Source organism: Macaca thibetana, chromosome 17, assembly GCF_024542745.1.
Source record: "Macaca thibetana thibetana isolate TM-01 chromosome 17, ASM2454274v1, whole genome shotgun sequence".
Taxonomy (NCBI): Eukaryota; Metazoa; Chordata; class Mammalia; order Primates; family Cercopithecidae; genus Macaca; species Macaca thibetana.
The window spans coordinates 79,719,032-79,740,427 of NC_065594.1; the positions used below are offsets into that span (position 1 = coordinate 79,719,032).

The following is a 21,396-nucleotide window of genomic DNA, read 5'->3' on the forward strand; positions in this document are numbered from 1 at the left end:
AAAAATCCTGATCCTAGTAGGCTTAGAATCTCTCTCAATCGAAAGATAAATCCCAAAAGTCATTGCTAGGGATTCCCCCCATTTTTCTTTACCTCCATCCTATGTATAACCATAACTTATTACCTCTCAGCCCTCATCATGGGAGCCCAGCACTCCTATCCCAGCAGCCCTGAGTAACATCAGCATTGACTGTTGGGAAGTGGTACTTGTGAAATCCAGAAACAAGCTGCAATAGATGCAAATGGACTGTCATCAATGTGCCTTAGGATTGCCCCAACCACCTCCAGATATCAAAGGACCCCTGCACCCCACTCCCACCAGCATCCTTGCCCACAGGTCAAAGCAGGGTGGATTAGGATGAAGGGCTATCATTGTAAGCAACAAAAGGAAGTGATGAAAAGAACACAAATAACCAGACATTAACTTTGGGTTCTGAGCATGCTGCTTTCTGTCCATTTAATCTGTCTTTTGCTGATGCACTTAAAGAAGCTACCTTGTCTTCTTAATGTGGGGATCTCTGATGAAGGCTTGAAGCTCTGAGACCCAAGCATCAGCCCCAGCTCTGGCTTTCCCTAGTCACATGACCTTGGAAGATCACTTCTTTTTTTCCTTCTTTTATTACTCTGAGCCTCCGTTTCCTCATATAGAACAGGGCTTAGGTTACTTGACACAGTCTATATAAGTATGGTAGAAGTTTTTTAAAAAAATGAGTCTGTAAAATGGGGCTATTCCAGGAGATTTTAGAGATGCCTTCTCATCTTAACATTCAACAGATCTGTGATTCTTTTGTTACAGCTCATGTCCCTGGTATTTCTTTCTTTTTTTGAGATGGAGTCCCACTCTGTTGCCCGTGCTGGAGTGCAGTGGTGTGACCTTGGCTCACTGCAACTTCCGCCTCCTGGGTTCAAGCCATTCTTCTGCCTCAGCCTCCCAAGTAGCTGGGACTACAGGCATGCGCCACCATGCCCAGCTAATTTTTTTGTATTAGAGACAGGGTTTCACCATGTTGGCCAGGCTGCTCTCGAACTCCCGACCTCAGGTGATCCGCCTGTCCTGGCCTCCCAAAGTGCTAGGATTACAGGGATGAGCCACGGCGCCCGGCAGTCCCTGGTCATTCTAATGGTCTGTAAGTGTGCACCAACAGACTCATCTCTTTGTACTCAGTACTATCCTACCTTGCATTTTCTCATCACCTTATCATGTTACCTCTCAATTATGTTACAGCAAGACAGTAAGATTTTTCCATTAGCCTGACGGTACAAATTTTTAAAATAATAATCAGTTGCCAGAATATATTCCTGCTTTTAAAGTTCTACATAATATTTCAAAAATATATAGGGAAGTATTTAGATTTTCCTCCCACAGCTGTTTTCTGCTTGATTTCAAGAGCTAACTGAACAGTTTCCTGTCTTGTGTCCGATGTGTTTTTCCTCTCCATTAAAATGCTGAAGATTTTTATTCTTTTCCCGTCTTTAGGAGAAAAAAGAAATCTCTCCTCTGTAACTTACTTTGGCTTTCTCAAAAGTTGGGTAGGAAAGTCAGTATAATTCAGGTGGAATCTAAAGTGTTCTTGTTGTGCAAGTGTGCACAGAAAGGAAACCTATCATTTGAGCATTCTTTCGGAAAGTTCGCATTCTCTGTTTTCCAGGGAGCCTTTACTTTCCAAGGGAGTATGATCGACATGCCATTACTGAAGCAGGCCCAGAACATTGTTACGCTTGCCACCTCCATCAAGGAAAAATGATCTGTTAAATGAAGCTCTCATCAGGTGGGCTGAACATATACAGTGGGTTTCTTAAAGACAAACCACAATACTCAAAGCAACGTGTTAGGATGCCAGATTGGGACCTGACTCCATTTACAGTTCATGTGAATCACGATTTTGTTGTTGTTGTCTTACTGGCCAGTTATTCCCCTAAAAAAAAAATGAACGTTTTTCCTTTTGGATCCAAGTTTATGACTTTATCATTTTTAGTGTGTTGCAAATATGGGCTTATGATTTCACAGGGAGGTAAGATCCTGGGGAAAGATGGGCTGTGAGAGGAAAGTAGGTCTTTAATGACACGGTCTTTCCCAAATAGACATATTCCCTCCACCCTTCTCATGTTACTAAATGTTTCCTGCTTGTTCATGTGTACAGCTGACACCACAAATAATTTTAAGAAAGCCAGGCCTTTAAAAGATAGCAACAACATTAAGGGCTCATCTCTATTTCACTAGTAATCTGATAAAACAACAGAGATGGCATCAGAAAAGGATACTAAGTACTATATTGGCTTAAAAAGACACTTTCTAAAAATAAACTTTCAAAACTGGTTACTATTAACCTCCAGCCACAAAATGAAACATCCATCTCCTTGAACCGCTAGATGATGAACAGGAAAGCTGTCATCCTGGGTGAATGCTGTGGGTCAACCGTTACTGGCAATTAAAAAATAAATGTGCAGAAACACACGACCATCCATTCTCCCCCTTTATTTTCCCGTTTAACTGTTTGCCATTGAGGCCATTTCCCCCTGGAAATGTATGGCCGAGACAGGACTCCCTCAGTCATAAACTTGTAGCGTCTCAGGAGACACAATGCCCCCGAGCTGGTGCATGTGGCCCCTGCAAGATTTGCATCACATTAGAGATGCGGCTGCAGGTCAGATGGGTGGTGTGGTTAACGGGCTTAGTAAAGCTGTTTTGAAGAGGTTAACCCAGCTTGTAGTAAGGGTAAATAAACATAACAACCAGCCATTGTTCCCTATTCAGCATGTACTCTTATATTGAAGGCTAAAGGGTATTGAAGCTGCAGAGGGATCAACTTGTGCTTGCCAGAGGACGCCAATGAAGTTTGAAACACCAACAATCAGAGATTTTGTTTCTGTTCCTCATTAAATCATGAGCTTTTGTGCCGAGACTCTGGACGACTGTTCCTTAAGAAATTAACAGAATGGGAAGTTTTAAACTCTACACCAACCTTTTCATGACCTACACAGCAGCAACACTGCTACTCTTAGACAAACACCGCGGGGAAGGCTGTTCTGTTTATTTAAATTTGTAAATAGAAAACAGTTGTTTTTTACTTTCATTTTTCACCTCCTCCTACGCCCTTTTGGATTATTTCCTCCGCAGCCCCTAGCGTGAGCCCCAACCAGGCCTCTCCTTTTCCCCACTTCTTGCAATTCCCACAGGAAGCCCGAGAGGTGAGTGGAGCTGAGGTTAGACACCAGGAGAGGCACCATCACATGAAAGCACGGCCGCAGAGTCCCACTGCCACCAGGTGACCCCCACCCTCCCCTCCCCCCCCAGTGCACAGCAGAGAGGGACAGCCATGCAGGGAGTCAGCACTGGGCAAGATGACTCTGGGGATCATCATTCTGTGAAGACAACAACTCATTTCCCAAACACGGGATCCAGGAGACAGAGCGCTCCTGAATAGAGATGGCACACGCTCCGTGGGGTCCCTCATAGAGCAGTGCCACCCTCCACCCTGGCTGCCCTGTGCTGCCCCAGAGTGGCCAGAAAGGAAGGTGGGAGCTAGCCCCATCCTCACTCAGAGGCGGGAAAGAGGAAGATGGCCTCTTACCAACGTGAGAGCCGAACGGCCTCTAGCCACACTACTTCCAGACCCCAGACGGGGCAGCAGCAGCAGTGCCTGTAGGAGCACCCACAGCACCCACTGTTGCAGCTGAGACCCACCCAGGATGGGACTCCTGGAGTCAGGTGCGCACCAGGTAACCCAGGACCACGCTGCGCACACCAGGCTGCCCCTCTGCTCAGAACGCAGAGGCTTGGGGGGATGGCTTGGCAGTGGGAAGACTAAGGAAGGCCTCTCTCACTCTGCCCCTGCCATACACACCTGCTGAGGGTGTTAGAAACCGCGGAGGCAGGGCTGGTCCTAAGCAAAAGAAGAAAATAAACCTCACCTTGTCCTTCCTATGGGCAGCCCCCCAGTCTGACTACCCTTCCCATCCTCCAGCCTAATCCAAAGAAGCCCTTGGCTTGAGGCGATGAAGGGCTTGCATTCTAGTCTGCACCCTGGCCCCACAGGCAGCCAGCCAGCCCGCCCCACACAGAGGAGCCTCCTCAAGACCTCCCCAGCCAAGGAGCCCTAAGACCTGGGGAAAAGCAGGCCCCTCCGCAAGGTCCCTGGGTGGTACGGAGGCCTGACTGGCTAGGTCTCCCGCTGCTGGCCACTCCCAGGCCATGGTTTCCTAGGTCCCAACCACGTCAGACTGCTCGCCACGCCCCTGCCCTCATCCCAAACTGCTTTGTTCAAACAAAACCACCTTGTTTCAGTCTCCCCAAATGTCCAGTTTATTATCTTCCTCATAATCCATGGTCCCTATTAGGGTAGGATCATAAGACTAGGACCTATGAGAGTCACAAATCTGGACCAAAGTCCCATTCCCTGAACAGAGACCCAAACGACGAGGGTCCCAGAAGAGAGTTCAGTCCTGATCAGAAATCCATGGTGCCTTAGTCCTTGAAGAACAAAACTCCAGGAAGAAGATGCTGGAAGGCAAAGGGTATTCCCCCTCTTTCCCCACCCGCATCTCTGTGGTGCCATGGGTGGGCCCAGGTGCCCTGGGAAAGGTGGGAGAGCAGCCAAGGGTGGGTGAGTGATCTCCACTGAGCTCACCGGGCACCCCGGACATGGGGAAGTGACAGCTGCCCGGCTCCTGAGCCAGGCATGGGTGACAAGAAGAGGACCTTGCAGCTAATCTGACTAATTAGAAACCATACCTGTTTATATTTTGTGTAGCTCATCACAAGCCGTTTAGCCATATCACCCCCCTGTTATTAATTCTTGGGGTCTAAATTATGGGTAACACTATTAAAACATTATCAGAACTAATGAGAAACAATTACTTAGAAAATGAGCCGGGACAAGATTGAGTCGAGAACATCAGTGGTGATCGCTGTAGATTAGTTTAATAAATCATCAGGTGCAAGGCAAGACTGACTGTATGTATGCAAAGCCCCGTCACGGGAAAATGAAATTGAGATTTTTTTTTGCATAATTTTTTCATTAATCTCAATAGGACCCGTGTGGTGTAGATTGCTTTATTCCCCTAATACCTTGCCTGAGGGGGGGTGCCCAATAATGTCTTCATTGTTTTACTGAGGTCTTAATGACAATCTGTGACAACCTCATTTTAATGTATAGAGGATTATATCAATACAGTCATGTTTTATTGAAACGGTGGAGGGAACTCCAGTCCGAGTCGGGCAGTGTCTGTGAACACAAGTTAGGAAGTTTCTTGGCATCCGGGAGCCTTCCCGGCTGATGTCCCAGTGTCAGTCCTCCCAGCCGCCCTCCCCTCCTCTCCTCCAGGGGCAGCTGGGAAAACAGTCCTGCGGGAGGAAGACTTCACCGCCTCCGATTTCAATCTGAAAGTAACTCCTTCCCTGGCATATTTCGCTGGGCAGATAGAACAAACCATGTCGTTTTCCCCCGTCTCTAAAATAGACATATTATTATTCACACTTTTGCACCCGGTCGTTTTGCAGGAGTTCGGGAAACTGACGTGCTTGATTGGGGACATTGTAATTCTGTAACAATGCCACGAGGAGAAAAAAGGAATACGGGGTTCTTTGTTTTGTTTTAATTGGAAGGACCTTCTGCTTTTACGATTTCGGTTTACCGTGGAAAACCGAATCTTCTGTGTGTTCTTTCTTCTAGTACTAGAAAAGCAATGAATGGCACAAAACAGGTTCTGAGACGGCCTGCGAGGCCCCGAGCTCGTGGACGCGGCTGAGGGTCCGTGTCACCCGCGGAGCCCCTGCCATGCTTCCCGGCTCATCTTCGCGGGGAGCGGAAACCCCAGCATTTCAGCGTGAAAGTCTTCGACTTTCTTTCCGCGCTGTATTTCCCACGGGCGGAGCAGGGTACCTGAGCGCGGCCCCCACGGAGGGTCCGTGACTTTCCCAGACCCCGCTTGGCGCCCGCAAGTCCGCGCGTGGGACCCAGCAGCTCTGCGCCGGCTGGCTTTGGAGGGGGTGGTGTTCGTTTGTTTAAATTCCAGTTGTTACTTGGCAGCATATCGCCTTCCCAGTCAATAAGAATTGCCCACGACGTATAGAGCGACTTGCGGGAAGGGGCCGAAGCCGTCGTTAGCGCCTGGGCGGCGGCGGCCACTCAAACCCCGTTTCCGCCGAGCGCGCTGCAGCCTGCGGGGCGAGTTCGTTCTGTTTTGACAAAATCATTTGGGACTTCTTTGTCACTCATGCCCTTCCTTTTAAATGATTTTTATTTTTTTCCCACTGTAAGTGACCGGCTGGGTTTTACTTTTGCTTCTTCCGACGGAAAGGGCACCGCGAGCCGGGGTGGGCGGCCCCGCGGGCAGGAGGAGCGCAGGGGACACGCGGTGGCCGCAGATGCCGAGCCCTGCGGAGCCCCGAGGCTGCGTCCCCTGCGCCCCGGCTGCGCGCGGAGCCGGGGCCGGGGCCGAGGCCGAGGCCGGGCCGGGGGGAGCGTGGCGGCCCAGGAGGCCTGGACTGTGGGCCCCGCTCGCCGGCCCGCCGTGGGCCGCCCGGAGCCCGCGCGCCTGTCGCGCAGCCCGGCTGTAATGGTGGCAGATCAAAGGCGGCCCCATGTCCCGGTGGAGCCCGGGACAATCCCGCGCCTTTGTGCGCTGTTGCTAGGAGCCCGAGAAACTAAGAGAAAGTGTCAGGAGCATGTTAATCAGACTCGTTACACTGTAACAATAACGTCTCTCTCGGGTCTCCCAGGCCCCAGCACCCCCGTGCACCCCGCTCACAGGCCGGACACCTGCGCGGGGCCCTCGCGCACGCTCTGGGGTCCCGCCGGCCCCAGGGTCCCTGCAGCCCCGAATCCGCGCCCAAGCCACGCGGAACGACGAGCCCCGAGGGGACCCGCAGGCTCCCGGTGCAGCTCCCTGGCTGTGGTCTCCTTGACCGAAGCCTCGGCCTCACCCCGCCAGGCCGCAAGCCCGAGGGACGAATCGGCCACTTTGTTCAGTCACAGTATTCGAATCAAGAGGAAAATGAACATTCCCTTTCTGGTAGCTTTTTGGTTATGAGTTTTTGCAAAACTATGAAGTCAACTTTGCCGATTTCCCTTGGGAATCCCTGGAGGCCACTCTAAGTGGTAATCGCAAGTTTAAGAAGGAAATGGGGAAGTTTTGCTGAGAGTAAAGATGTCCCCGAACTTTTTGAAGGGATTTGTTTCATTCATTCGTTTAGTCATTCAACAAACACCTGTTGAACCCGACTAGGTGCCAGAGGGGCCAGTCACAGGACTTATTCCAGATGAACTTTTCTTTTGAAATTAGAATGCCCTTGTGGAAGCCAAAGGAGGAGCAGAAGCCTAAAATAATGTCAAGTGTCAACGCAAAAAAAGTGCCATTGGCTACTACAGTGTGTGATGATAACAAGAGAGGTGCGAATTAGGAATTAAAAACGTTTGAAAAACTACAGGCCATATGCTTTGAAACCAGTCACTTCTTCCACCTTTCATCTCCCTCTCCCCTCCAGTTTTGGTGGGCAGGAGCTCTGCCAGACTGCAGTCCTCAACCTGTCAGAGGCCGGCCTGAGGTCTGAGGAGTGAGGCCAGGCCTTCTGTTTGTACACAGCCTTTCAAACTTGCAGAGAGACACACTCCATCCTGGCCCCATTCCCCTTTGCTCATACGCAGGGAATTGGAAAACTGTCCTCAGGCTTAGGGCAGAATTTGGCCAAGTTAAGGTGCTTTTCTCCCATACAAGCTCTTGTTCAAGAACCAACCCATTCTGGAAGGTGTAGAAGGGGGCCAGATTTCCAGAGTCTAGCTACCCGCACCTAAGTCACAGGACAAAGCTGGCTGTCACGAGGATGGGTGTAAGACAGCCTCTGAACTCCCCTGTGCCTACCACTGACTGAGGAGGAATCCCGAAACTGCGTGAGACTCCTCTGTTGGTGAAAATTTCTCTCTCACTATTGCATGCAACATGTAAACATACAGAAAACTGCGTCGGGCACAGTGACTTCTGCCTGTAATCTCAGCACTTTGGGAGGCTGAGGTGGGCAGATTACTCAAGGTCAGGAGTTCAAGACCTGCCTGGCCAACATGGTGAAACCCCATCTCTACTAAAAATACAAAAAATTAGCCAGGTGTGGTGGTGCGTGCTTGTAATCCCAGCTACTCAAGAGGTTGAGGCAGGAGAATCGCTTGAATTCAGGAGGCAGAGGTTGCCCAGGATCCTGCCACTGCACTCCAGCCTGGACAACAAGGGCAAAACGCCGTCTCAGAAGAAAAAAGAAAGAAAGAAAGAAAACTGGACAGGTTCCCTGGGGATTGGAGCCCCAGGCCTGGAAGGAACTTTAGAGATTCCTTTCATTACATAAATAAAAGAGTTGATACGCTGAAAACTCCATCTTACAAAAAAACAAGAGAGGCCGAACGCTGGCTATATGATGATGTTAAAATAGCTGGCTAAAAGGGAGAGCTTCAGTGACAAGAAACTGGATTTCTTTGGTTTACATAACGCCAAATAGCTGGTTTGGCTGGGTTCTGTTTTGTTTTTAAACACTGAATCAAATTTCCTTCATAATCAGACACACTAATAGAATCAAGAGAAAAATGAACATTCCATTTCAGAGAGCTCTGTGGTGGAGTTTCTCCCGAAGACTACACACTCTAGGCATCTGGCTTAATGTGAAAAAGGGGCAGGGGGGTGGTCTTTCGAGTTCTGTGAAAGGAAGAACGTAAAAACCAACATGAACTTCTGGCTTCGATTTTCTGGGAGAACTGTGCTGGCTAGTAACCCAAACCCCACATGAGGACAAGGGCACATCCATTTTTCCCCATCCAATTTCCAGGGCCTGAAATTCGCGCAGCGGCTCTCGGGAGATTCTCCCAGGCTGGCAGAAGGGAGCTCCAGCCACTGCCTGCCCCCGCCCCCGTGTACCCACATCAGTGACAGCACAGCTCTCTCAAGAGGCCCTGGCCACTATCCACACTGATCTTTTCCGAAGCCTTTGCACAAGCTGTAACCCTCCCTCTCTGTGACACCCAACAAACGCCAAAGCATTCTTCAAGACACAGCTTGAAAGCCACTCCTGTGAGGTCCTCCCAGCTCCCCCAGAGACAACTTGCTGCTCTTCCCTTAGTCCTTCTGTTGCATGGATTGGATTTTCATTATAGTGGTTGTTTAGATGTATGTGTCCCCAAAAATAGTGTGGATGCCTTGAATATTGGACATTGTCACACATCTCTGATCCCTCTCCTGCTCTTGCCTCTCATCCCCAGCATGAGCTTGTGGAAAATGTGTTCATTAAAATCAGGACCTGAGTCTCCCTCCTCCACTTAGGTTCTGATCCTGGCTTTACTACTAATGGGTTAGGTCACGTGCGGACAGAAGAAGCCATTTATTCTCTCTGAACGTCAGCCTCTTCAGCTACCCAAATAACACCTAATTCCAAGAGTTGCTATGAGGATGTGATAGAGAGATGCTCCACTTCCAGGATCCCCGCTTGCCAGGCTGGGGAGATGCAGTCAGCAGACAGCTCCCCACCCCGCTGCCTTGCCCAAGACCCTTCCAGGGCCCCCCACCATTTTGGCCAGAGGTGGGACACTGGCAGGGCATATACATGCCAGAGTTTCCACTGGGGTTAGCCAAGACTTTGTTGGGTCTGCTTGGCCATTCAACTTCTCCTTCACACTAATCCTGAGTTCTCCTTCCTTTCCTGGGCGTTGTTCCCTAGCATCTTGCATCCTAAAGTCTGCCTGAGCATCTGCTTCTAGAGCCCCTAACCTGTGATGGAGGATTAAATGAACTATTGTATTCAAAAGCACCTGGCGTATGGTGGTTGCCAGGGGCTGGGGGTGGGGCAATGGGGAATTACTCTTTAATGGGTACAGAGTTTCATTTTTGCAAGGTGAAAAAAGTTCTGGAGAAGAGGAGGACTATCGCGGCACAACGATATGAATGTACTTAATGCCACCGTGGTTAAAATGGTAAATCTTGTTTCTTATATTTTACCATAATTTTTTAAAATAATTTTTTATTTATTTTTTATTTATTTATTTATTTATTTATTTATTTTTTTTGAGACGGAGTCTCGCTCTGTCGCCCAGGCTGGAGTGCAGTGGCCGGATCTCAGCTCACTGCAAGCTCCACCTCCCGGGTTTACGCCATTCTCCTGCCTCAGCCTCCCGAGTAGCTGGGACTACAGGTGCCCGCCGCCTCGCCCGGCTAGTTTTTGTTTGTTTGTTTGTTTGTTTGTTTGTTTGTTTAGTAGAGACGGGGTTTCACCATGTTAGCCAGGATGGTCTCGATCTCCTGACCTCGTGATCCGCCCGTCTCGGCCTCCCAAAGTGCTGGGATTACAGGCTTGAGCCACTGCACCCGGCCCCTAAAATAATTTTTTAAAAGAATGAATGTAAAATAAAGAGAAATAAAAACTAGTAAGTAAATACAGTGTTTTTAAAGCACCTAGCATCATGCTTGGTACATAGTAGGCATTCAGTAAAGATCAAGTGACTTCCACCCAGAGGCCAAACCTGCACACCGTCGAGTCTGGGAATTGCACTGTGCAGAGCTGGCTGGAATATGCATTTCTATTCAGCCAACCCCATTTTATCCTTTATTTTTATTTATTTATTTATTTATTTATTTATTTATTTTTGAGACAGGGTCTCTTTCACCCATGCTGGAGTGCAGTGGTGAGATACTGGCTCACTACAACCTCCGCCTCCTGGTTTCAAGCAATTATCCTGCCTCAGCCTCCTGAGTAGCTGGGACTACAGGGGCGTACCACAACATCCTGCTGATTTTTGTATTTTTGGTAGAGATGTGGTTTCACCATGTTGACTAGGCTGGTCTCAAACTCCTAACCTCAGGTGATCCACCCTCCTTGGCCTCCCAAAGTGCTGGGATTACAGACATGAGCCACCTGGCCTGGCCTTCATATTTACTTTGATTACTAGATGAAGTATATGCTCTCACAGGACAACATGTTCAAATTCTGGGACATACCAGAAAGGGCGGCACACTCCCACAGCCACGTGCATTTTGGGAGCTGCGTTGCTCTTTTGTTGTTGTCGTTGTTATTGACAATCTCCTAGCTCCATTGCTGGCCTATGGAAGTTTCTCTCAGTGCTGGAGATGTTCTGACTGTAAACTCTTATCTGATCATTTTGTCCAGTCCCCTGATTTTGTAGACACTGAAGGGCTGGAGGATTATGCAGTACCAATGTCCTGGCTGAAGGGGGCACCATCCACATAGAAAAAAATGCAACGCTGGGGCACCTCCTGGAGTTGTGCGACTACTGCCCTGCTAGGGGACTTGCTCAAGGTCACACTGCTGGCAAAACCAAGACTACCACTAAACTCTCCAAATTCTCTCCACTAAACCACACGGCTTCCTTCCTGCTCGAGCGCCTCAGATTCATGTTTCCACATCAGGTTCCCCCGTTCATCAATTCTGTAGGGTGAGCAAGCTCCGAATGTGTTTTTTGAAACAATGAGAAAAATAACGAAGCCTCCTTTTCAGCAACTGCCTCCCTCAGAGACAGTGCCTGACCCCAGCAAAGATATTCAAATTCATCACAATTCAAACAACCAGTCATCAAAAACACAGCCAGGATGCTCTGCCACCAGGCCAGTGCCACCTCACAACGCGCCTTGATGTCCCCCGGCCCCTGTAGGTCCCTGAGCGCCTGCCTCCCAGACTCAACATGCCCCTGCACATTTTGCAGGATTTTCTGCTGGGGGCTGGTCTGAATGGCTGGAAAATGTCTTGGGTTGTCTAAGGGAAGAAGGCCCGGTGCAGGCATGGTGTTGATGCCAACCCCAAGGACAGAGGCTGCAGCGCCATGCTGAGCTGGCTCCCTCGACACCACCTCTTGGCTGCGGGCCTCGCTCCCATGCTCCATCCCCCATGGGCACCGTACTTTGCATCACGTCTCCTTCCATCTAGTCCTGCTGGATTCTTCCTTCTGCCTTATAATTTTACCATCTCTTCCTTCTTCCCCTCACAATTCCAAAAGCAAAAATAACAAATGTAGGAAAGAAAACAACAACACAGGCAAACTAGGTTTGTCTAATTCTCTGTGTGTTTTGGAGGTAAATCGAATGTCTTAGGCCATGAGCTGCTTGCAGGACATTCCACAATCTTTCCTTGACTGTGGGCTTGGCATAGGACATTTAGGGTGTCCATTTTACCAGAGAGTCCCCAAACGCACAGACAGATAATGCTGTACTTTGGGAATCAAAGTAGAAATGTCAATGAGGCTGCTAATTAGTCAGCAAATTAAATGTTGCTGCCAAAGCTGCTATTTCTTTGTTTTTTATTTTTTGGATTGTTTTGTTTTGGGTTTTTGTGGGTTTTTTTTTTTTTTTTTTTTTTTTGAGATGGAGTCTTGCTCTGTCACCCAGGCTGGAGTCCAGTGGTGCAGTCTGGGTTCACTGCAACCTCCACCTCCCGGGTTTAGGTGATTCTCCTGCCTCAGCCTCCACAGTACCTGGAATTACAGGTGCGCGCCACCGTGCCTGGCTATTTTTTTTTTTTTTTTTTTTTTTTTTTTGAGACAGTCTCGCTCAGTCGCCCAGGCTGGAGTGCAGTGGCACAATCTCGGCTCACTGCAAGCTCCGCCTCCCAGGTTCACTCCATCCTCCTGCCTCAGCCTCTCAAGTAGCTGGGACTACAGGCGCCCGCCACTACACCCAGCTAATTTTTTGTATTTTTAGTAGAGATGGGATTTCACCGTGTTCACCAGGATGGTCTCGATCTCCTGACCTTGTGATCTGCCCACCTCGGCCTCCCAAAGTGCTGGGATTACAGGCGTGAACCACTGCGCCCGGCCATGCCTGGTTAATTTTTGTATTTTTAGTAGAGACGGGGTTTCACCATGTTGGCCAGGCTGGTCTCAAACTCCTGACCTCAAGTGATCCACCCGCCTCAGCCTACCAAAGTCAACGCTACTATTCCCAATATCCTACCTTTGATCATTCTGTCTTAATGCAAAGCCAACATTCAGCTTCTATGTAAGTCACAAGGAAGATGATGATCTGCAAATTAGTGACTGAAACTCATGTGAAAGCCTAGAGTGATGCTTATAAATGAGAAAGTTTAACCTCACATCAAGTTTATATGTACACACAAACTCATAAAGTATACATTTTAGAATGGTGTTAACTTATAAAATGTTATTTCTATCCTATTCTTAACCTTATTCCTTTTGGGGGAGATATTACCAGAAAGGTAACAACAAATGATTAGTAGCAAAACAGGTATTTCCAAAGGATGATCAACATTCCATTTTAGGTTACGACAATGTGGCCCAAGATGGTCATTTTTATAACTTTGCCTCATAAAAGCGTTTTTAAAATATGATCAGTCTTCGTGTCATATAAGGAATTTTAAATTGTCAAATACACGAGAATACTTAAGGTAAATGTTTTCAAAATAAATAGCCAATGGATGGGCTATGAATTTGCATGCACTGCCTATGAAAATGAGCGTATTTTAAAGTGGTTTGTTCAGAAAGCACCACCGGCCTTTTCCCTTCCGTCTCAAAGGGCATATGTGTTAGATTAGTGCTCAGAAAAGAGAACATGTTTTCATAGCCTCCCGTGTAGCGTTTATAAAAATTGTGATGATTTTAGGACTGCACCTTCATTTTTTGAATTTTCAAAACTTGTCCCTTTTTACTTTTATTTTCTTTCAACAAAACGAAGACCTAAGAACCCCTTTAAGAAATGTTATCCATTCCCACAGAGTCCCAGTTTGTTGACCTTCAGGCCACAGAGTAAAACCTTTCTTTTAAGTCAAGCATTCCCCATTGGGAAGCACTCCAGCTTTTTCTTTTTATGAGGAACTTTAACTGCTGGACTTAATTTAATTATTGTATTTTGTACATACTCCCAGAAGCCCCAGGGCATGAGCTTTACTTTTTTCAAAACTTTCAAATAAATATCTTTTAGGATCGCACATTTCTGATGGCAGTGTTCCGTCTTTGACTTGGATTTCTAATCCAAATACTGAACTTGGATCTTTCTATTTCCTGTGACCTATTGATGGATGGGTTTCAACCTTAGCATCACTTTGCCACAGACCGTCTTCAGGAGCAGACACAGGCATGCAGTCATTTGAGTTCTTAGTGTGGGCGCCTAGGTTTCATAACAAGAAAATAAAAACCATCTCCAAAGTTGAATTACATTTTAAAACCTGGCTAGTTCTGGAGACACGGTCTTCAATAAGGAGGGTTGCTAGGCAGACATTGCCATGAAATCAGGAGCCTGCTGGCCCCATGGCCGCAGCCTGCCACCATCTGTCTTTAAAGTTCCTTTAAGGTGCTCCCCCAGCACTGGCTACTCCTCCCCCATCCCAGCAGAGGCTCATTGCAAACACACTCACACACACACATACACACACATCACACACACAGATACACACATCCACTCACACACACACACACGCATACACAGACACACGCACACAGGGAATTGTCATCCTTAGCAAACAGCAAGAAGTCAATATCTCTATTTCTTATCTCTCTCTATCCGTAAACATTTCTTTTTGATCCTTTAGATTTCCATGATTTCCACCTGGAAATCAAAAACTTTGACATCTTGACTCTTAAAGGTGGAAAATAAATTTGTTTTGGATAACTGGCTTAAAACTCACTTGGGAATATAAAAATGTGAAGCAAACAAAACTTTTCAGAATTCGTAAGATCTGCCCAAAATACTCTGTGAAGTTTGTGTCCCTTATGAAGCAAGTTTATTTTTTTTATTTTTATTTTTTTTTGAGACGGAGTCTCGCTCTGTAGCCCAGGCTGGAGTGCAGTGGCCGGATCTCAGCTCACTGCAAGCTCCGCCTCCCGGGTTCACGCCATTCTCCGGCCTCAGCCTCCCGAGTAGCTGGGACTACAGGCGCCCGCCACCTCGCCCGGCTAGTTTTTTGTATTTCTTAGTAGAGACGGGGTTTCACCGTGTTAGCCAGGATGGTCTCGATCTCCTGACCTCGTGATCCACCCGTCTCGGCCTCCCAAAGTGCTGGGATTACAGGCTTGAGCCACCGCGCCCGGCCTCATGAAGCAAGTTTAATTTGTGGACTTCCATGAAATTGGAATTTAGGAAGATGTTTTTAAGTAGCATTATGGGCAAAATGAATCTGATTTCCTTACTTTTATGTAAAAATTTAAATTACAGCCTAGGCAACAAAGCAAGACCCCATCTCTACAAAAGAAAATAAAATTTTAAAAAATTAGGCTGGCATGGTGGCACACATCTGTGGTCCCAGCTACTCAGGAGGCTGAGGCAGGAGGATCACTTGAGCCCAGGAGTTCAAGGCTGCAGTGAGCTGCGATCGTGCCACTGCACTCCAGCCTGGATGACAGAGTGAGACCCCTATCTCTTAAAAGAAATAAACAAACAAACTTTTTAATTCTAGAAAGCACAGCATTTTCTTACCAAAGCAGGACTTAGAGGTCACCTAAGCCAATGGACTGGACCTTGGCTGATATTACAATTATTTCTTGGGCTTTTGGTAAATACTAATATTTGAGCCCCACCCCAAACTCATTAAATCAGAATCTAGTCTAACCCCCCATTTGCAGATTAAAAAGAGAAACAGCCAGACAGAACTCCCTGGCCTCGAAAGCTGAAATGCGGCCTTTCCATTAGCAGTGAAAGGGACACATTGTAACATGATTTGGGAACTCCTGGCTATGCTAAACTTTAAAAAGCAAAATTCAAACCAGTTTCCATAATTATGTTTGGATCTCATGAATTGATTTGATAAGTAAGAGTTGATTGATTCCTCCCACATGATCTAATTTCTAATTTTACACACATTCATATCCCTGAATGATTGCAGAAGAGGCTGAAATAGCCATCATGTTGAAATGTCTCATGCTGAATTTTCAAAATCAGCCACACATGTGTGGATGGCTGTCCTGTAAATGTCACCTAAAAGAAAAGCGTGGTCTCTACAATGGCAGTGTCATGCTTCATAACTAATATTACATAATTTTATTTTTCTTATATATACTTAAAGCATGTAAAAAGCAGTATTTGTCCCAGTGTCAGCTCAAAACTGTACAGTTTTTGTGAAAATGGAAGCAAAGACGTCAAGTAACAGCTCAGCGAAGTGAGTCCCACAGCCCCCCAAGGCAGAGGTGAGCTTAGCTGCCCTCCCTGGGGGTCTCGAGAGCAAAAGAGGCCCTGAAAGGGCAGCCTCCCTCTTGTAAGAAGCTCAGCTGGGAGCTCAGTGGGCTCTGAGCCATCTTTGCAAAGACAGCTTGTCCTGTCCTGCCTCCCCCAGAACAGTACACCTCCCCGACCTCTCCTGCTCCCCCACATCTGCCTCCTTCTCCCCTTTCCCCACAGGGCTGGCCTGCTTACAGGTCTCAGAGGGAAAGGAGGTGCTTCACACTGGAGGGTCTGGTCCTAGGCTGTTCTCTCCAGCCGAGGACCTCCCGGGAGAGATGCAGAAAGCTTTGATCACAATTATTTGCCTTGGGCTAAAAGACCTCTGGTTGGTCACTCCTCTAGGATCCTAATAAGGCCAGGACCTAGGCTCACAGATGCATACCTGTTTTTCTTTTTGTTAATAAAGGGAATGGTGAGATGCAATGACCATTACTGTAGAGTTACAACAAGAGGGTAAAGTTCATACATGGCGACCCCCATCAAGTCCGTCCGTTGATCTGCCCTCCAGCACGTATGTACTGAGCTTCTGTTATGTGCCTGTGGTGAGTGACATGACATCACTTTGTTAGTGACTGGCCAAAAGGGTGTCTTGAAGCCACCCTAGGGCCCTTCTGGCCCTGTTCTAGGAAGTGAAAGCTGGGGGCAGTGGAGCCCTTTCTTATTCTGTCCACCCTCCCCCACCCCCATTCTGTTCCAATTATTCTTCGTTATCCTTCAAAGCAAACGTGCAAGTCAGCCAAGAACCGAGCTCCAGGTGTGAGACCAAAAAAAAAAAAAAAAAGGAAGAAAAGGGGGAAGCAATCTAAAAGTCTCTTAGATGTAAATTCTCATGCAGCCATAAAAAAGGGTTCTTTTGTTGTTGTTTTTGGTTTTGGTTTTTTTTTTTAGATCAAACGTGTTTTGTTATTGTTGTTGTTGTTGTTGTAGCTGTTTTTGAGACAGGGTCTCTCTATCGCCCAGGCTGGAGTACAGCTGCACGATCTCAGCTCACTGCAGCCTCGACCTCCCTGGCTCAAGCCATCCTCCCACCTCAGCTGGGACCCCATTCCAGGTAGCAGGAGCTACAGGCCTGCGCCACCACTCCCGGGTCATTTTCGTATTTTTTGTAGAGATGGGGTCTCACCATGTTGCCCAGTCTGGTCTTGAACTACTGGGCTCAAGTGATCCACCCGCCTCAGCCTCCCAAAGTGCTGGGATTACAGGCGTGAGCCATGACACTCTGCCAGATTAAACATGTTGAATGGCAAGGGAAAATTCTGAGAAGTTTGCCTCCATTTCATTTTTTTTTTTTTTTTTTTTTTTTTTTTTTTTTGAGGCGGAGTCTCGCTCTGTAGCCCGGGCTGGAGTGCAGTGGCCGGATCTCAGCTCACTGCAAGCTCCGCCTCCCGGGTTCACGCCATTCTCCTGCCTCAGCCTCCTGAGTAGCTGGGACTACAGGCGCCCGCCACCTCGCCCGGCTAGTTTTTTTGTATTTTTTAGTAGAGACGGGGTTTCACGGTGTTCGCCAGGATGGTCTCGATCTCCTGACCTCGTGATCCACCCGTCTCGGCCTCCCAAAGTGCTGGGATTACAGGCTTGAGCCACCGCGCCCGGCCAACCTCCATTTCATTATTTCACTTTGTTGCTTTTCCACTTTCCTGTACATTCCAAATGGAGGACAATGAGCACCCATCACTGTGATCATCAAGAAATAAAATAAACAGTAAAATAAGTAAATGTCACTACAGGGGATTTTGGGGTTTCCCTATTTTCTAAAATGGACACTTACAAGTTTTCAAATCAGAAAAATGTGTGTTAACATTTCATTTTATTGTTGTTTTACATAAGAATAATCAGATGTGAGGAAAATAAGTGTGAGTGAAAATCAGAATTTGAATGGGAACTGAAGGACCTCCAGAGCTTTTTTTGAGTTTTTTTGGTTTTTTTGTTTGTTTGTTTGTTTGTTTTTGTTTTTTGAGACCAAGTCTTGCTCTGTGTCACCCAGTGGTGCAATCTCGGCTCACCACAACCTCTGCCTCCCGGGTTCAAGCAATTCTCCTGTCTCAGCCTCCTGAGTAGCTGGGATTACAGGCGCCTGCCACCACGCCCAGCTATTTTTTGTATTTTTAGTAGAAACAGGGTTTCTCCATGTTGGTCAGGCTGGTCTCAAACTCCTGACTTCAGGCGATCCACCGGCCACGGCCTCCCAAAGTGCTTTTAAAGCATCAAAACATGTTCTGCCTATGAAATGCTTTAAACCTTTCCTGATGATTAAGAAAGAATTAATCCCTCCAAGGATGGGTAACCCCACAGCGGGTGGCTTGGAGAATATTTGGCTTTTATCTGCAGATGTAGTGTTTTCTTTTACCCTTTGCATCTAGATCTGGGAATTTATCCTAAAGAAATTTTGTAATTCAGAATATCAAAAAAGCCTCATTGGCAAATACTACTTTATTCACAGTTGCATCGTGTAAATTACAGAGGTATGGCCAAGTCAACCGCGAGATATTTACTTGATGGAATATTAGACAGCCACTAAAACTGGTGCTTCTGAAGGTGGTAAGAAAATGCTTTTCCTGTAAAGTCAAGTTCAGAAACATACCAAGCTGCGAATGCAAGTCTGGAGCTGAACTGCCTGGCTCTCCCGCTTCTTAGGCTTCTTAGCTAAGTAACCTTGAGCAAGATCCTAACATCCCTGTGCCTCAGTCTTATTATCTGTGAAATGGGGGTAATAATAGTACCTACCTGCTAAGGGCTCTTTTGAGCCTGAAATGAGTTAATACATACAAAGCACAGTGCCTGGCACACTGTAGGCACTGGACAAATGTTGGCTCCTATAATTATTACCTGTGATTATAACCATGTGAAAAAGAAATCACAACACTGGAAGAAAATACCATAAAATGTTAACAATTACAGTGTTTGAGTGATAAGACTACCGGTGATTTTTATTTTTTCTTCTTTTTACATTTTTGTATTTCCACATTTTTCACTAACTGTATATCAGTTTTTTTAATTGGGCATGATGGGTCACACCTGTAATCCCAGAGTCTCAGGAGGCTGAACCAGGAGGATTGCCTGAGGCCAAGAGTTCAAAACCAGCCTGGGCAACATAGCATGACCCCCTTCCCCGCCATCATTTATAAATAAATAAATAAATAAATAAAGCTGGGCATGGTAGTGCTTGCTTGTAGTCCTAGCTACTTGGGAGACTGAGGTGGGAGAATCAGTTTGAGCTTAGGAGTTTGAGGCCAGCCTGGCCAGCATAGCAAGACTCCATCTCAAAAAAATAAAAAAGACCCTGAATAGAGAGCCCCAGCAGGTGGTTTCATAAGATCTGAAATATCCAGGTTTCAAGACTTTGGGCATGGGCTTGCGAGGGACTCCTCTGACTGCGCCCCATGGATACCCTCTCATCCCAGGGAGGACGGTCAGGCTGTGCTGAGTGATGGACAGCACTCGGATTGGCAAAAAAGTAACCAGAGCTCCAGTCTGCCACCTGTTCCCTGCAGGTTCTTGGAAGGAGCTTTTTCCTTCTCTATACGGAGGAATCTGATGCAATTAACATCCTCAATAGCTACAGAGAACTTGCAAAGGAGTGGAGAGAATGTCTGAGGTCCAGCCTTGGTGTAGAGAAGCGGCAGAAAAAGAAATCCTGAAAGGTGTCATGCTTGGCTCCAGCTCTGTGCTCTCAGAACTCCCTTCCTCCTGGGCAGAGGCCCATCTGCTCTGTTTACACACCTGGACCTGGTGTGAAGGGAGGTTTGGAGGAGGGTAGCTCCCTGACCATTTGTGGAATCGTTCCTGCTTCCAGGCAGCACGCTACAGGCCAGCCTTCAAAGAAAGACCAGAAGCCAAGTGTACTCTGTCATCACTTACTAATGCTGGAAGCTTTTCATATAACAAAAGGAATGAAGCAGCCCCGCCTCACAGTGTGGGAGCCCGATCATTCTTCCATCGGTTCTGCACCAAAAACCTTTTCCTGAGCTTTGAATATTAGATCTGACCAATATGGGCAACCAATGCCCTTGGTAAGGTAAAATAGGAATAAAATAGCTGTTTGCAATATTATTTCCCCACACAGTGTGGTAGGGAGGGAACTGATAGGTTGCAATGCAAAGTAATCTAGTAGTATTGTTTGTAGAACAGACAAGTGTGTCCAATTTAAAGAATATCAACATCATTTTTCTATATCATACTCTTGTGAGGCTGGATTCAACCACAGAGGCAGAAAGTTTGTCTACTTTGCTCATTCCTGGCAACTAGTATGGTGCCTGACCCTAATACATTTTCATTGAATGAATGAATGAGTCAATGAATAAATAAACAAATGGGAGGTCTTCTCCTTTATATTGTGTTAGAGGCTGAGGATATAGAAATAAATAACTCAGGCCGGGCGCGGTGGCTCAAGCCTGTAATCCCAGCACTTTGGGAAGCCGAGACGGGCGGATCACAAGGTCAGGAGATCGAGACCATCCTGGCTAACCCGGTGAAACCCCGTCTCTACTAAGAAATACAAAAAACTAGCCGGGCGAGGTGGCGGGCGCCTGTAGTCCCAGCTACTCGGGAGGCTGAGGCAGGAGAATGGCGTAAACCTGGGAGGCGGAGCTTGCAGTGAGCTGAGATCCGGCCACTGCACTCCAGCCTGGGCGACAGAGCAAGACTCCATCTCAAAAAAAAAAAAAAAAAGAAATAACTCAGAGTCCCATTCCACAAGCACATGCTAGTGAGCCACCACAAAGAGAAAACAACTCAAATTCAATGTGATTAATTCCTAAAATCATAGCACTAACATTCAGTAGTCATGTCGAGCTCTTCCCTTATGTGAGGTACCTAGACATAGCAGAACAGAAAACCCTTCAAAAGTTCAGTCTAGTCTGGAAAACAAACATGAAGCAAAGAAGGCACAATACCAGTGGAAAAGCAAGACAGAAATGTGTACATGGCAGAGAGGCTGCACGGTGTCATTTAATCACAAAGACTCTGTTATCAGACTGCTTGAATACACAAAGCTGTGTTACCTTGGACACATTACTTCACCTCTCTGGGCTTCAGTTGTCTCATTCTGTAAAATGGTGATATTACTGGAACTCATCTCATAGGGTTGTTAGTAAGTGAGTGAATATTTCTAAAACAGGATAGTGCCCAGCACATATGAGTAACAGATGTACAATACATGAAATAAATAAATCTTTCCTGTGTCCTCCGAATTTTAAACTCTCATCAAGAACTCTCTGTTTGGCTTTGCCTTTGTAAATGCCTGACTTTT

General features: G+C 47.0%; 1 protein-coding gene and 1 long non-coding RNA gene across 4 annotated transcripts in view; one reads left to right on the top strand and one right to left on the bottom strand.

Moving 5' to 3' along the window:
* The window catches only part of CLYBL (citramalyl-CoA lyase), a 278,492-nt gene extending 275,590 nt beyond the window's left edge, over positions 1–2,902 (top strand). For both annotated transcript variants that reach the window (XM_050765996.1, XM_050765997.1), the window contains exons 8-9: positions 1,649–1,768; positions 2,775–2,902. In XM_050765996.1, coding sequence (XP_050621953.1) covers positions 1,649–1,744 — 96 coding nt within the window. In that variant the 3' untranslated portion in view covers positions 1,745–1,768; positions 2,775–2,902. The remainder of the gene's footprint in view (positions 1–1,648; positions 1,769–2,774) is intronic.
* LOC126940232 (uncharacterized) overlaps positions 1–21,396 on the bottom strand; it is a 125,834-nt gene that overhangs the window by 55,917 nt on the left and 48,521 nt on the right. The window lies entirely within an intron of this gene.